Raw genomic sequence first — 14409 nt, forward strand, 5'->3', positions numbered from 1 at the left:
TTAAAAAGGTGAAACTCCAGAGTCCCACGCAAAGAGTTAAACAAAGTTTAAGTCAATGATAGATTATTAGTATACATTATGTAAGTGCTTGTAATTCTCAATAAATTACAAGCCATTGTTGATCTAGTAGGAGAAAGTTAAGCTGTCAAAGTTAATGTAACAGTTTTAATTAATGGAACTTGACAAGTTTCTACCTTTGATTTCCGCGTCTTGGTTTTCTTGGACAGTAAGATTAAACACTTCTCTATTCAAGCACAATTGACTGTGATACGTTCCGATTCCTCTTAAATCATCATAGCAATCAGTCGATAAGCAAGAAAATCATGAATATCATGAAGATGTTTATCTTCATTTACCATTACAAAAATCTTGAATTATAAGTACAATTAATTATTGTATATTAAATTCAGTTAATATTACAAACGTAATTAAGTATCAATTGTCAATTACATTGCAAAATAAACATTTTATAATAAATTTTAAACACAAACTGCGACTAAAAACTCAATTAACAAATACAAACAGAATGTCGCCGTGATTGAGTTATATGCATTAATTGATTTAATAACTTTTAAGTAGAAAAAAACAAGTTAAATAATTTTAATTGCATTTAACGTTTAACAATAATCAAAATAAACAATTTATCGATTAATAAGATATTTTTTATCTCATGTTAAATGAATTCTTGATTAAAATAAGAAAGATTAACAGAATTATATTATAAAAACTACAGCTTTATAAGAACTGACTAATCTCAGTATCTTTTCTGTTACATTTATGTGATGCTGTCAATTTCTGCAAGATAAAACTGAAATGACTCAATCGTCGACACTTGACAGTGGACAGAACTATATTGTTCTATCGTTTTTTGGAAAGCCATCGACTACGAAAACTGTCAGTTTAACGCGTTCAATTTTAAACGCACGAATATACGTACATACATTCTCGAAAGTTAAAGAAGCAAAAATGGATGGAAAATATCATGTATAATAATATCAAAATACATTAAAATTATATTATCGCGAAACGGATAATATTTACGGAAGAAATGCATAATGTACATTTAAATAATAATCAAATATTTTTAGTCTTGCTTTTTTCAAATTTTTCGTTATTTATTAGTTCGCATTAATAATTTTACTTATTTACTATTTTACTATGTAAATCCCAATACGATATATAACATGTTAAAATTCTTCAAATGTAAGCACACTTGAGATAATAATTTATAGCCTAACAATCAAGCATCAGTAAATAGGTAATCGTTCGCTCATTGCCCTGAATATTAGTATATTGTGCCTTAAATCTATATTTTATCATTCCATACATCGTTCTGATTCATTGATGTTATCAGAGAGATGTTGTCAAAGAGATATTCTTGAACTTCAATTCTTGAAAACGCAATCTTGTTTGATATAAGCATTTTAACTATCCGCATTCTCATTAATGATAGAATAAATAATTTGTCGTAAAATCGTAATTCTATGATTTTTTTATCGCGCCATGAATCACTTGTTAGTAAGGAAATATCGTGAATGAGAAAAAGAGGGAAAGGGAGAGACGAGAACATCTACGACAGATTCTCTCTGCGTATTCATCATTTCTGGAGATTTCAATCAAGTAATCATCTATTTTTTGTCCTTTTGTTTCTCATATTCAACATATACTTCTGATAAGAACAAAGCATTGTCGTTAAAGAGTTGTCTATCCTGCGATTAAAATTTGCCCTTAAAGCCGATTCAGACACATCCGTGCTGTATCCGTACCGTACACGGATAAACAAATATACCGTAATCAACCGTGATCGTTGCTTGTTCTTATATGGTGTTCGAATATGGTATACGGTTATGTCTGAATCGGCCTTTATTTGGTAGACGACAGATTCTAGTGATCATTCAGTTTCAGTAACATCTTTCAAGGACATAATTAAAAAAATGTAGGATAAATTTTGGAATCTCAGGCAGCAGCTTGGGCCCGAGCAAGAATGATCGTTTCGAGCTAGGTCACGCGCCACGCGGTGCGAACGTTATAGACTCGCCACTTCTCGATAAGCTGTATCGTCAAGTCGAGTCAAAGTCGAGTCGGAGTGGTTGAAACAACTTGAGCAATCGCGATCCGATCTCGCTATATAATCACGTACCGATAACACATATGTTGTTCCTTATCTATCGTCTCGTAGAAGGGTGGTTCCGTCCATCGTTTCTCTCTGGATCGTATCGTATCTCGAGCCGATCGATCGTCGTGGGGTGCTGTGTTGGGACACGCGCTGACCGGTTGCGGCACCACACACACACAAATTGCACAAATCGCACTGAGGCCTAATATATCCTGGTAATGAAACGACGATACAAACACTATGTTCAAATAACAATTTATCCACGAATCTTCAAGACCAATCCCACTCTGAAGGTTAAAGGAAGCGGGAAAGAACCGTGTTCGAATACGATTTTGTGTTTGAGAATAAGCGCGCGAATAGATCGATACTCTCGAACCCACCCGTTCGGCAGGATGACCGAGTGGCGACTGAGAAGTGAGACTCACCCTGCGTGATATCGTGGCGGCGCTGACTACCCCCGAAAGAAGAAACACCATGTCCCCACTCATGTGACAGCGCGCCGCGGCGCGCAACCCCCGCACCCTTTGTCTCACCCTTTTTCTCTATCTCCAGTTCGCCGCAACGCGTCGTCTCTCTTTGGTTGACCAATAACACCGAGAGAGTCGCCGCCAGAAAACAGGTCCGATCAGCGCCGAGTCGAATTGCATTGGGTTTGTAATCTGGTGACAAATCAACCGTTGACCCCGATTTATAGCTGAAAGCTGGTCAGTGTAACTACTAGATGTGACGATAACCGCGAGCAATTTCCACGCTTGATATAACCCTTTCACTGTCAAGGAGATGCACGTGACCCGCTGACACATTAACGCGCGACATGAAATTCCATAATTAACGCAAACTCAATTCGGTCAAGAATTGCAAACGCGACTAGCCATTAACAAAATCTAATATTTACCTTAACATTATATAAAAAAATATTAACAATTTTTTTGTAATAATAATTTTTCAACTTATGTTATAACGTAAACTTGAAAAAAATATCTGAATCCTGTAAGGAAAGCTTTTTTCAAAAATAATTTACGTAAAATCCTCTACATTCCATTTTTTAATATTCAAATCATAAAACTTTACTCATTTATTTAAGATTCACATATGCAAAACAATCATAATTTTTTTTTCAAGAAGCGCTATTCTTTGTAAAATAGAATTATGAAAGTAAAGTGTATTTTAACATTAATATAAATTAAATTTACAACAGTAAATTAAGTAAATTTATTGTTTTGTTTGTTGATCACGTATTATTATATGTGTGCTAACATTTATCTAACTGTACATTGATTTTTCTACACGGAGAGAATTTTCTCTTAAAAATTATCCTGAAAATCGTGGTAATTGTGAGACAATGTAAACCTTGAAGAATTTTACCATACTTTTAATAAAATTTACTAAAATTTACTAAAATTTAGTAAAATTTTAATAAAATTTGGCAAAGTTTTAGTAAATTTTGTTAGAAGTATAGTAAAATTTACAAAATTTTGCCAAATTTTATTAAAATTTTTCAAGGTTTACGTTGTCCTACAATTACCACAATTTTCAGGGTAATTTTTAAGAGAAAATTCTTTCCGTGTAAAAAGTAATCATTCCTAAATTATACCAATAAAAATGAAAATAATTTATTTTTTGGAATCTATAGACTCTGTGATAATATCTTTGTGATAAGAAAAAAACTTGCGTGCTAGATAAAGAGGCAGAGTTAATGAAAACAGAAGGGTCGCGATCGAAGGTATCAAAAGGAGGGCGCCACTTCGCGGCCAACTCCATTTTTTGGCTCCTTCAGATTGCAAATGAATTTCTGACAATAACATTTTTTAAATATTACGATATAATAAATGGAAAAATAATATTTTAACCCTTCAACGTTCAAATGCATAAGATTTATTTGTAAACATTATCGGCGTAGACTCTGTATAAAACAGACGAACTTTTTATCCAAAAGTACTTTTTTAGAGGTTTTCGAGTGTGTACCTTCGAATGCTGAAAAATTGAAAAGAAAAATTGAAAAAGAAGTCAAAAGCATTCAGTTTTTGAGCTTTTTAAAAAAAAGATTACGATTTTTTTGTATGATTTTTTTAAAGTGGATTTTTTTATCATAACGAGTTTGGATTAGGATCGGAACTGCGTAAAACATGCATTTTTTAATTGTACTTGAAGACTATGCAGCGCAAAAATTTTTTTAACATGATGGATTTAATATGGTCGCCTAAATGTTAGAAATTTTGGAAATTCTCATTTTTTATGATTTCTTTATTTAAACAATCGTAATTCGATTTACTAATGCACATAAATCACTTAGAAACGTTTGACCACATTAGTTTATACCTTAAAAAGAAATCCAATATGACATTTCCAATATAGCCGCTAGGATTAATGGAAACACTGAAAAAAACTAGTATAATTCGTAGTTTTTTCTATATTTTCGTGTACTAATGTGACTGAGGAGCACAAAAGCAACTATGTACTTGTATGCAAGTGTACGTACATACATCCAATTCAGGAAATAATTATAAGTAAAAACTGATGACATTACTGACTTCTAAATTGTCTTTTGCCAATGACTTCAGAGTTACCGATTCACACCGCATGGAAGTGGACGATTATTGAGAATTTTTTGTTACGTTTTGTTTTCTTGTCTTTTTTGTATTTTTTCATATTTTATTAAATTTGTTATAATTTTATATATTCTTATTTTTTAGTTTTTTGACTTTTTTTCTTTGTAATTCAATCTAATAATTATTTTTGAAACATGTCTTACAAAAATATGAATTGCAATGTTTATAGAATTTTAGAATTATAGAATTTTCTTATTCTTACTCTACATGCTTTGTTAAACGATATTTCTGTGAGCTAATTGACTCGATATCGTGTTTTTTCATATTCTTAAAGCAAAATCAGAACAAAAAGTTATGTAAACATTATAATTCATATTTTTGTAAGATGTTCGAAAATACTCATTAGATTCAATTACAAAAAAATTTTGTAGTAAAAAATAAAAATGTGAAAAATTATTTAAAAAATAAAATATGGAGAAATACAAAGAATAAAAACCATAACATAAAAAAAGATTCTCAATAATTGTCCACCTCGTAATACTGAGAATAGATAACACTGACGTGAAGTTATTGGCAAAGGACAATTTAGAAGTTAGTTATGTCATCAGTTATCACTTATAATTATTTCCTGAATTGGATGTACGTACACATACACTCGCACTCAGTGTACATAGTTGTTTTTGTACTCCCCATGCATTTACATTAGTACACAGAAATATAGAAAAAACTACTATACTAGTTATATTATACAGTTTTTTCGGTGTTTTCACCAATCCTAGCCGCCATATTAGAAGCGCCATATTGGATTTCATTTTTTAAGTTACAAACTAATAACGTCAAACGTTTCTAAGTAATTAATGAACATTAGTAAATGGATTTACGATTAAATAAGAAAAATTGTAAAAAATGGGAATTTCCAAAATTTCTGACATTAAGGCGACCATATATTGGATCTGCCATGCTAAAAAAAAATTTTGCGCTGCATAGTCTTCAAGTACAATTAAAAAATGCACGCTTTATGCAGTTTCAATCCTAATCCAAACCGGTTACAATAAAGAAGATCCATAAAAAAAAATTATACAAAAAAAATATTTTTTGAAAAAAGTCAAAAACTTGATGTTCTTGACTTATTTTTTAATTTTTTTCGACGGCATTCGAAAGAGCACACTCGAAACCCCCTAGAAAAGTCTTGGATAAAAAGTTTGTTCGTTTTATACAGTCTACGCCATCAAAGTTTACGAAAAAATCTTGTGCATTTGAGCGTTAAAGGGTTAACGTGATAAGCAATTATAATTATTTATTGAATCTCTCTATGACTTGTTTATATATAATATATTGCACGTACCTGGAGATATTTTTTATTTAACATCAAGCTAATATCATTATAATAGCATTATATAACATATAATATCATAGTACTTTCAATAATTTACATTTTCGTAACGTGTTTAAATGTGAGGTCTTTTCAATTACAGTTTTTTCTTTTCTAGAAATTCGGAGATATGCAAATGCACTCTTTGGCACTCCTCACGATGTTTTCACTTCTTCGTATCGCATAAAATTGCGTAGAAAGCAACTTGAACAAGCGCCAACTGTGACCGTGTGTAACTTTTGCTAATCACTCGAAAATCGCTCATAATTATTATAATTTTGAACAAAAAGAAAAATAGGAAAAATATTCTTTAACCAAATCGTAAAATCAAACTATACTCGTAATGATACACTTTCTTAAAGCAATTAAGAAGTACTGAATTGTTTTCCATCCGTAAAAATTAAAAAAATTAATTAAAACAACAACCGCATTTCCTGTTTTTATCTTACATATATAATTATTTAAGAATTGTCATTAAAGTGATAACAACAGATTGTAACAACAGAGAACAACGGATCAGAAAATAGTAGGGCGTGTAAATTATAATGTCTATTCCATCGATATATATTTAACTTTTTAAATCTTGTTTTAGAGAGAGAGAGAGAGAGAGAGGGGGAGAAAAAATTCTAAGAATTAAAAAGGTTTTAAAAGTTAAATCGAGATTATAATTAATTTATATTTTCGTATAATTTTTTAAGAATTATTTTTTATTTATACAAGAAAATAAACAATATAAGTTATTAAAATTCGTTCCTGAGTCCGTTTATGCAAAAAAATTTATCTTTATCATTATCTCTTTCATAAACAGTAACAATTTACTCCTCTTAAGAAATCTCTTAAAAGAAATAAATTTTTATTGTTTATTGAAAAGATAATGATAAAGATAACACTTTTTTGCATAAACGGGCATAAACAAATTTTAATAATATACATTATTTTGCTAGCAAAAACGAAGAATAATTTAAGAAAAAGTTATATATGTAATTTATAGTAATTTTTCCCGTAGAATTATCGTAATCAGTTTTTTCTATAATTATTTTTAAAATAATTTGTTTGCAATAATTAGTTGCAAAATTTATTTTTACAAAGTGCACAATTTTTTAAGTAAAAAATATTTTTTATGCTTCTATCTTATTTCTAATTGTTATTGTTTAGCTAATCTTGCGAGTACGGTCATGGGCCTTAATGGGTTAGAAGAAATAAATTTTTACTGTTTATTGAAGAGATAATAATACAAACTGTCTTATAATCGCTATATTATTTACGTGAATTATTAGAAGCAGTAAATACATTTAATCAAAAAAATATATATATCCGCTGTCTTCATATTTGCATGCAAAACGTTTGTTAACGCATTTTGCACAATGACAATTCTAAAATTGTTACATTTTGCACGAGTGTCGTATATTCTAAATCAACGCATCAGAGAACGCATTGTTAATACATTGCCAAAAAATTGTTTGGAAAAATTTATTAAACATCGATATCATGTGACCGCAGTCAAGTTAAAAGTGGACTCACAGAATGTAGTGAATAGTATATTGCCTAATATAAGTGGTTTCGAGAATATTTACTTGCATGATTTCATCTGGGAAAAAATCGGAAAATGGTCAAACCACACTGCTCTCGTACGTAAATAAAATAATACAAGATTGTAAAAAATACGTAGGATTATATTATTTTCACAATATTACATTTTTCACAATGTTACGAAGATGTGCGTAGTCACATAAATTATTTCTTTCTACGAATGCTAAAAACAACTTTTCTTATAAAAAAATTAATTTTATATTCGGAATTTTTCATTCTAATTCTCTAATTTTTTAATAATTAACACATTAGCTAAATTGTTGCACAATTTTTCCAATCACATATAATGTTATTTAAATGCTCAAAAATCACATTATTGTAAATGTAAAATAAAGGAAAAGAATTATTAGCCAAGTGTGCTTAGTAAAATTAATTGATAAATGTTAAAATTTATTGTTATGTTAATCAGCTGTTGATCAAAGGTCATAATAATAAAATAAAATATTAGAAGGATTGCAAACAATCCTTCTAATAATATAAAAATTTAAAAAATTTGTAAATGTTTGAAACAATCATTAATAATTTTCTCACAATTTTTACAATCGTTAGTTGCATTTTTTAAAAGTTAATTGCTATTTGATTCACTCTACATGAAATTAATAACAGAACTGCTTAATTTATACGGATAAGTTATTTGTATTTATACTTATATTTTCTTGTTTATAAAACAATAATGTTCTGTACATTTAATGATTTTACTTTATTAAATTTAAAATATTCGATTCCTTTGACTTCTCTGACAAGGAGATTTACGGAAATGTCACTCACAAATTTTAATAAAACTTTGCACACTAGTAGGACATCAAAAAATAATTGACAAGTATTTTTTTATTTTAGTAATGGCGCGAGTTTAAAAGTAGAAACCACCCTTTGAACGTTAGGGGTGATTTCCAAGTATAGACAGAAAACAATCATTTAATTTAGAAAGAAAAATGCGTTCAGTCTTTGATGCAACCGATTTTAAATTTAAAGTCAAAATTACACAATTTAAAATGACGGATCCAATATGACGACTACATCTCATGACAAAGAAATTTTCAAAGTACAAATTAGAAACAATCGTATAAAATTATAAATTAATAAAAAAAATGCTTCGAAAATTTGAGATGCTTGATTAAAATGAGTCCCCTCACTGTTCGGGGTGCTTGATTTTAGTAAGTCCCTTCGCCACTCACTATCCTGGAAATTTATGCATCCTCAATTTAAAAAATTTTTAATTTATTGAAAATAATTTTTACACAAATAATATTCGGTAAAAAAGTGGGTTATGTATAAAAATTTCTTATTTTTATATATAGAAATCTTACTAGTTATGTGTGGTATAAAAGTGGTTATTTGCAAGAAAAACCATTAAAGTTTGAAAATCCCGTAGAGGTTTGTTTAAAAAATTGTGCAGCATTGTGCGATTCATGTACAGTTATTGCCGTAATGAGGTGTGCATGGTGCAAGAAATCTTTATGTATGACATACTTATTTACGGAATATCATTTTTGTAAAAATTATTTCCACTAAATTAAGAATTAAAAAAATTGAGGATACATAAATTTCCAGGATAGTGAAAGGTGAAGGGACTCACTAAAATCAAGCACTCCGAACAGTCAGAGGCGAGGAGACTCATTTTAATAAAGTACCTCGAACATTTCCGTAAGTCTCTTGTTAAATTAACCAATTTAGCGTTCACAAACGTCATACAATGATTGAGTAAAACTTTTCAAGTTTTTTAATTTTTTAGGTGTGTGCAAATACTGGTAGATCATATACGTACAATCAGCTGAGAAAAGCATGCAGCAAATTAGCAACGAGTTTAAGGAAAACCAAATTACTGCCGGGAGATACTATCGCTATTGTTTTACCAAATATTCCAGAATTTGTCATCATCGCACTAGCGGCAAATGAAGCCGGTTTATGTGTAAGAAACAATTATTACATTTGAAAGATTTATATATATGTGTACTGTGCAAGATGTTTAAAAAAGCATAAACTTTTTTATCAATAAAATAAAATTAAAAGATGGCAATTCTACTCAATAAAATAAATTTTATAAAATATATATTTTATAGTGTATAAGCTTATTGTCATTGTCATTTTTCTTCTTTTTAAGGCAACTCTGATTAATCCTGCATACACAGTGTATGAAATAAAAAGGCAATTAGAGAACGCGGAGGCTCAAGCTATCTTTACATTTCCAACCAAATATAGTGATATCAAAGCAAGTATTGAGAAAAATTCAAAGATAAAATTACCAATTGTTATCGTGAACGATGGAACTGGCGCTGGTTTAATCTCAGGGACAATCCAATTAGATGACCTTATGCGTGACAACATCGAAGAATTTTCAGTTAGTCAAAAAACCGGAACAAATTACGAAGATACGATATTCTTGCCTTATTCGAGTGGCACAACTGGTATGCCAAAAGGCGTTGAGACGACTCATAGGTGAACAAATTTTATTTGGATTGAACTAAATATATAACTCATAAGTCTACATTAGAATCAGCAAATTTAGACCACTATAAAAATGTTGATATAAATAATAAAAACATGATTTCGTAGAAATATAGTTGCAAACATTCTTCAAGGAGCGAATCCGATATTCTTCCCTGGAGTAGAAGCAAGTGAACACTATCAAGATATAATACCACTAATATTACCAATGCATCACTGTTATGGATTAGTAATGTCCATGTATTGTTACTTACGGTATGTTAACATATTTACTAGAATCTAGTAACTAGATAATTTGTTTGTATAACTGTATGTAAGTGTAATCCGTACGTTTTTAATGTTAAGTAATTATTCGGTTTTGATTTGATTATTTTTTAAAAATAAATATGATTTTCAGTATGTAATATTTGAAACGTTGATATTTGTTTTTTTATTAATATCATTAATGTAACGGTTTACACACACACACACACACACACACACACACACACACACACACACACACACACACACACACACACACACACACACACACACAAACGCGCGCGCGCGCGCGCGCGCGCGTGTGTGTGTGTATGTATGTATGTATGTATGTATCCTAATTATAGAATAGGTGCTAAGTTGGTGTGTCTGCCGCAATTCTCCGTGAAAGAATTTACAAAACTTCTTGAAAATCACCGATGCACATGTCGTACCACCGATCGTACAAATGATGGCATGCAATGAACAAATAATGTCTCGTCATGTTGAATCCATAAAATTAATAATGTCAGGGGCTGCACCACTTGGGAAAGAATCCATCGCAAAATTTCAGAGTCGCTTTACTAATTCCACAACTTTTATCCAAGCGTAAGAAATTACAATTACAAGTACATTTGTACAATAATAATAAGAAAATGTGTAATTTGTTTATAGATATGGTGCGTCAGAACTATCCCCACTTGCTACATCTGGTACTGCAAATATATCGCCGACATCTTGCGGGTACTTGGTTCCAAATACACAGATGAGAATTGTAAGCACGCGAAATGATACTCTTAGCAGAAATTTAGGTGTGCGCGAGGTAGGAGAAATATATATACGAGGCCCACAAGTAATGAAAGGATATTACAAAAATTCCAAAGCCACTGCAGATGCTATGGATGGGGATTGGTATAAGACTGGTGATTTGGGATATTATACTGAAAATGGTAAGCAAGATGATAACTTTAAAAAATATTTAAAAACTATGTTGGAATAATGATAATTATAAATTTAATATTATAAAATATACAGGTCTATTGTACGTACAAGGACGAGTAAAGGAAATGATAAAAGTAAAAGGACATCAGATCGCACCTACTGAACTTGAAGAAGTGATTCATAATTATGGCGATATACAAGACGTTGCTGTCATTAGTGTGCCACATGACTATTATGGCAAAATTCCGAAAGCTTTTGTAGTTCCTAAGTCGGGAATAAAATTAACAAAAACGAACTTAAAAAATTTGTCGCCAAACGTGTAGCTAAATATAAACAACTGGGAGATATACAAATTATAAAAAATATTCCAAGAACTGTATCTGGAAAAATACTTCAAAGAGAACTTGAAAAACTATAAATTCTTCAAATATCGAGTTTCACATTTAAATTGACAATAAAGAGATAAGAAATACTAGATAAAATTTGATATATATATATAAATTCTAATTTATATTTCTTATTCCTTTCTTATTTCTAAACGACAAAAAATTGTGTTTAAGATTAACAAAAATATTTATTATAACAAAAAGCAACTGTTTTACAAAACACAGTTATTTGTTTATTTACAGAATACCTAAGATAAATTTATTCTTTAGATTTGTTGACATCACTTTGAGAAGATTCTTCCTTTTCCAAAAGAGCACTAATAATTCCAGCTTTCTTCAATTCCTCAATTAGCTCACCATTTTTATGCATTTCTAATAGTATGTCACAGCCACCCACAAAATCACCATTTATAAATACTTGGGGTATAGTGGGCCAATTAGAAAAGTCTTTTATACCTAAGTAATTAATATTAGTATCGAAGAATTATGACATTAGCAATAATAATTGACAAACAATATTTATAAAAGTATATAAGAATTTCATAAATTTTCTATGAAGTATAAACTATTTATAAAATAAAATATATCTTTTTAAAGATATAAACAAAAATTTAATATTCTCTTGTCAAAATATAATTGTTCAAGAAATATGAAAGCTTGTAACAAATATTTAATAATAATTTACCTTGTCTGAGCTCTTCATTTTTAAGAACATCATGAGCATCATAAGTAACACCGTGCATTCGTAATATCTGAACTACTGCATTACTGAATCCACATCTTGGCTCTTCTGGAACGCCTTTCATAAAGACAACTACCTTATTTTTCTAAAAAAAAAAAAAACAAAAAAAAACCAAGTCGTAATAGATATTGAACATAATGTTACACTTATCGGACGAAATAAAAAACCTCTGACAATAAGTTCTTTTCTACACCGTAAAGAAATTTTATACAGCAATACACATGGGTTCACTTAAAAGTACCGCTATCATATACATTTATTTGCTTACCTTAACGAGATTGCTGATTTCATCAAATTTCGTACTAAAATTTCTGCCAATAAAGAAATGTTTGGCTCCAAAACGAAACATGTCTTAATTTATTGCACTAAAGAACACTTTTGCAATTAACTTGGAGTTTCGTCAAAGAATGAAATGACGCAAAGAGGTTATGCATAACCTATCCAGAGTTACCAGATACAACCATAGACTTACAAAAACGGTGGTGGTGGTATCCGTCACTGATTTGGTGCATCGTGACGCGCGCGGGCATGATGTAATTCGTCATGTTAAGCGATGGGTGCCGCCACGGTGCGGAGGCAAACGGTAACTAAAAATAGATCCAAGATATGCTGTTTGAATGCTTCGTAAAAAACTTAAGAGAAAATGACTTTTTTGATAAATTTAACCAATTTATTTAACTACGCAGGTGAGGGCAGTCGCAAATATATTGAAGGGGAAAATGTTGTGAATGTACATCACTTGATGTACAATGGCATCACAGGTGATGATGAAGAAAAAACAAGTTTAATATTTTTATGTCTGAAGTCAAGCGATTTATACGTACAGTAATCCATATGAAATTAATGTCAATTATAAAAAATAATATTAATTATAAAAAATATTGATTAAAAAATTATTAAATGTTCATGTTCGTGCAAAGCCGGGTCTGGACAATGCAAGTACTGCATAGCAGCTCTTATATATTTAATTAGATAAAAGTTATATATAAATATATTAAAAGTATTATTATACTTCTAATTAATTAATTTTAATGTAACAAATATTTTTCACTTAATTTACAAGATAGAAAAGTGTGATATAGAAAGATCTACATGCACTGATATTAAACAGAAACGGGGCAAATTAAAAAATACTGTCAGAACAATCTATGAAACGGTACCAATTAAAAAATTTTGTCATGGATTACAGAAAGAATGTAATTACAAGGTACTCGAAGTTAGTTAATTTGTAATCACATTATATAAAAGCGAATCATTTTCTATTGGTGAACAAATTGTCTGACTAAAGATACATTTGCATTCTTCTGCAGTAATAAATATATTTTTCTTTGGAGCAGTATTAAGTGCAGACCTTTTCTCATTTATTGTAGCCTTCTTTTAATTTATAAGCATACTGTTTTTCTTATCTGCAAAAATTCTTGATTGTGTACATTATGTGAAGAATGTATTTTTATTATTTATACAATAAACTAATTAATTACCTTTTAATATACATTGCACAAGTTCATCTAACATACATGGACTAATTTTGGGTACCCATGTAATTACATTCTTTTTGTAATCCATGACAAAATTTTTTAATTGGTACCGCTTCATACATTGTTCTGACAGTATTTTTTAATTTGCCTCATTTCTGTTTAATATCAGTGCATGTAGATCTTTCTATTTCACATCATTTCTGTCCTGTAAATTAAGTGAAAAATATTTGTTACATTAAAATTAAATAATTAGAAGTATAATAATACTTTTAATATATTTATATATAACTTTTACCTAATTAAATATATAAGAGCTGCTATGCAGTGCTTGCATTGTCCAGACTAGGCTTTACACAAACATGAACATTTAATAATTTTTTCATCAATATTTTTTATAATTTATACATTAATTTCATGTAGATTACTGTATAAATTGCTTGACTTCAGACATAAAAATATTAAACTCGTTTTCTCTTCATCATCACCTGTGATGCCACTGTCATCACGTTATCAAGTGATGTGCATTCACAACATTTCTCCCTTCAATAT

General features: G+C 29.8%; 2 protein-coding genes and 1 pseudogene across 7 annotated transcripts in view; 1 reads left to right on the top strand and 2 right to left on the bottom strand.

Annotated features, from left to right (window-relative positions):
• The window catches only part of LOC105836810 (potassium voltage-gated channel protein eag), a 99615-nt gene extending 97064 nt beyond the window's left edge, over nucleotides 1–2551 (bottom strand). For all 6 annotated transcript variants that reach the window (XM_028193596.2, XM_012681097.3, XM_028193599.2 and 3 more), the window contains exon 1: nucleotides 2141–2551. The gene's annotated coding sequence lies outside the window, so the exon portion shown is untranslated. The remainder of the gene's footprint in view (nucleotides 1–2140) is intronic.
• Nucleotides 2552–6801: 4250 nt separating this feature from the next.
• Nucleotides 6802–11736, top strand: LOC105836808 (annotated as a pseudogene).
• A 72-nt stretch (nucleotides 11737–11808) lies between these two features.
• LOC105836812 (glutaredoxin-related protein 5, mitochondrial) lies at nucleotides 11809–12872 on the bottom strand. Its single transcript, XM_012681105.3, has 3 exons — nucleotides 12651–12872; nucleotides 12326–12467; nucleotides 11809–12096 (listed from the first exon to the last, which is right to left on the bottom strand). The coding sequence occupies exons 1-3, from the start codon at nucleotides 12729–12731 to the stop codon at nucleotides 11900–11902; spliced, it is 420 nt and encodes a 139-aa protein (XP_012536559.1). The 5' UTR covers nucleotides 12732–12872; the 3' UTR covers nucleotides 11809–11899.
• Nucleotides 12873–14409: the final 1537 nt, after the last annotated feature.

The sequence above is a fragment of the Monomorium pharaonis genome, chromosome 3 (assembly GCF_013373865.1).
Source record: "Monomorium pharaonis isolate MP-MQ-018 chromosome 3, ASM1337386v2, whole genome shotgun sequence".
NCBI classification, from domain to species: domain Eukaryota; kingdom Metazoa; phylum Arthropoda; class Insecta; order Hymenoptera; family Formicidae; genus Monomorium; species Monomorium pharaonis.

Coding starts and splice junctions, on each gene's coding strand:
- LOC105836812 (XM_012681105.3), bottom strand. CDS start 12,731: ATGTTTCGTTTTGGAGCCAAACATTTCTTTATTGGCAGAAATTTTAGT. Junction 12,468..12,650: donor AAATCAGCAATCTCGTTAAG/GTAAGCAAATAA, acceptor TTTTTTTTTTAG/AAAAATAAGGTAGTTGTCTT. Junction 12,097..12,325: donor AAATGAAGAGCTCAGACAAG/GTAAATTATTAT, acceptor TTAATTACTTAG/GTATAAAAGACTTTTCTAAT.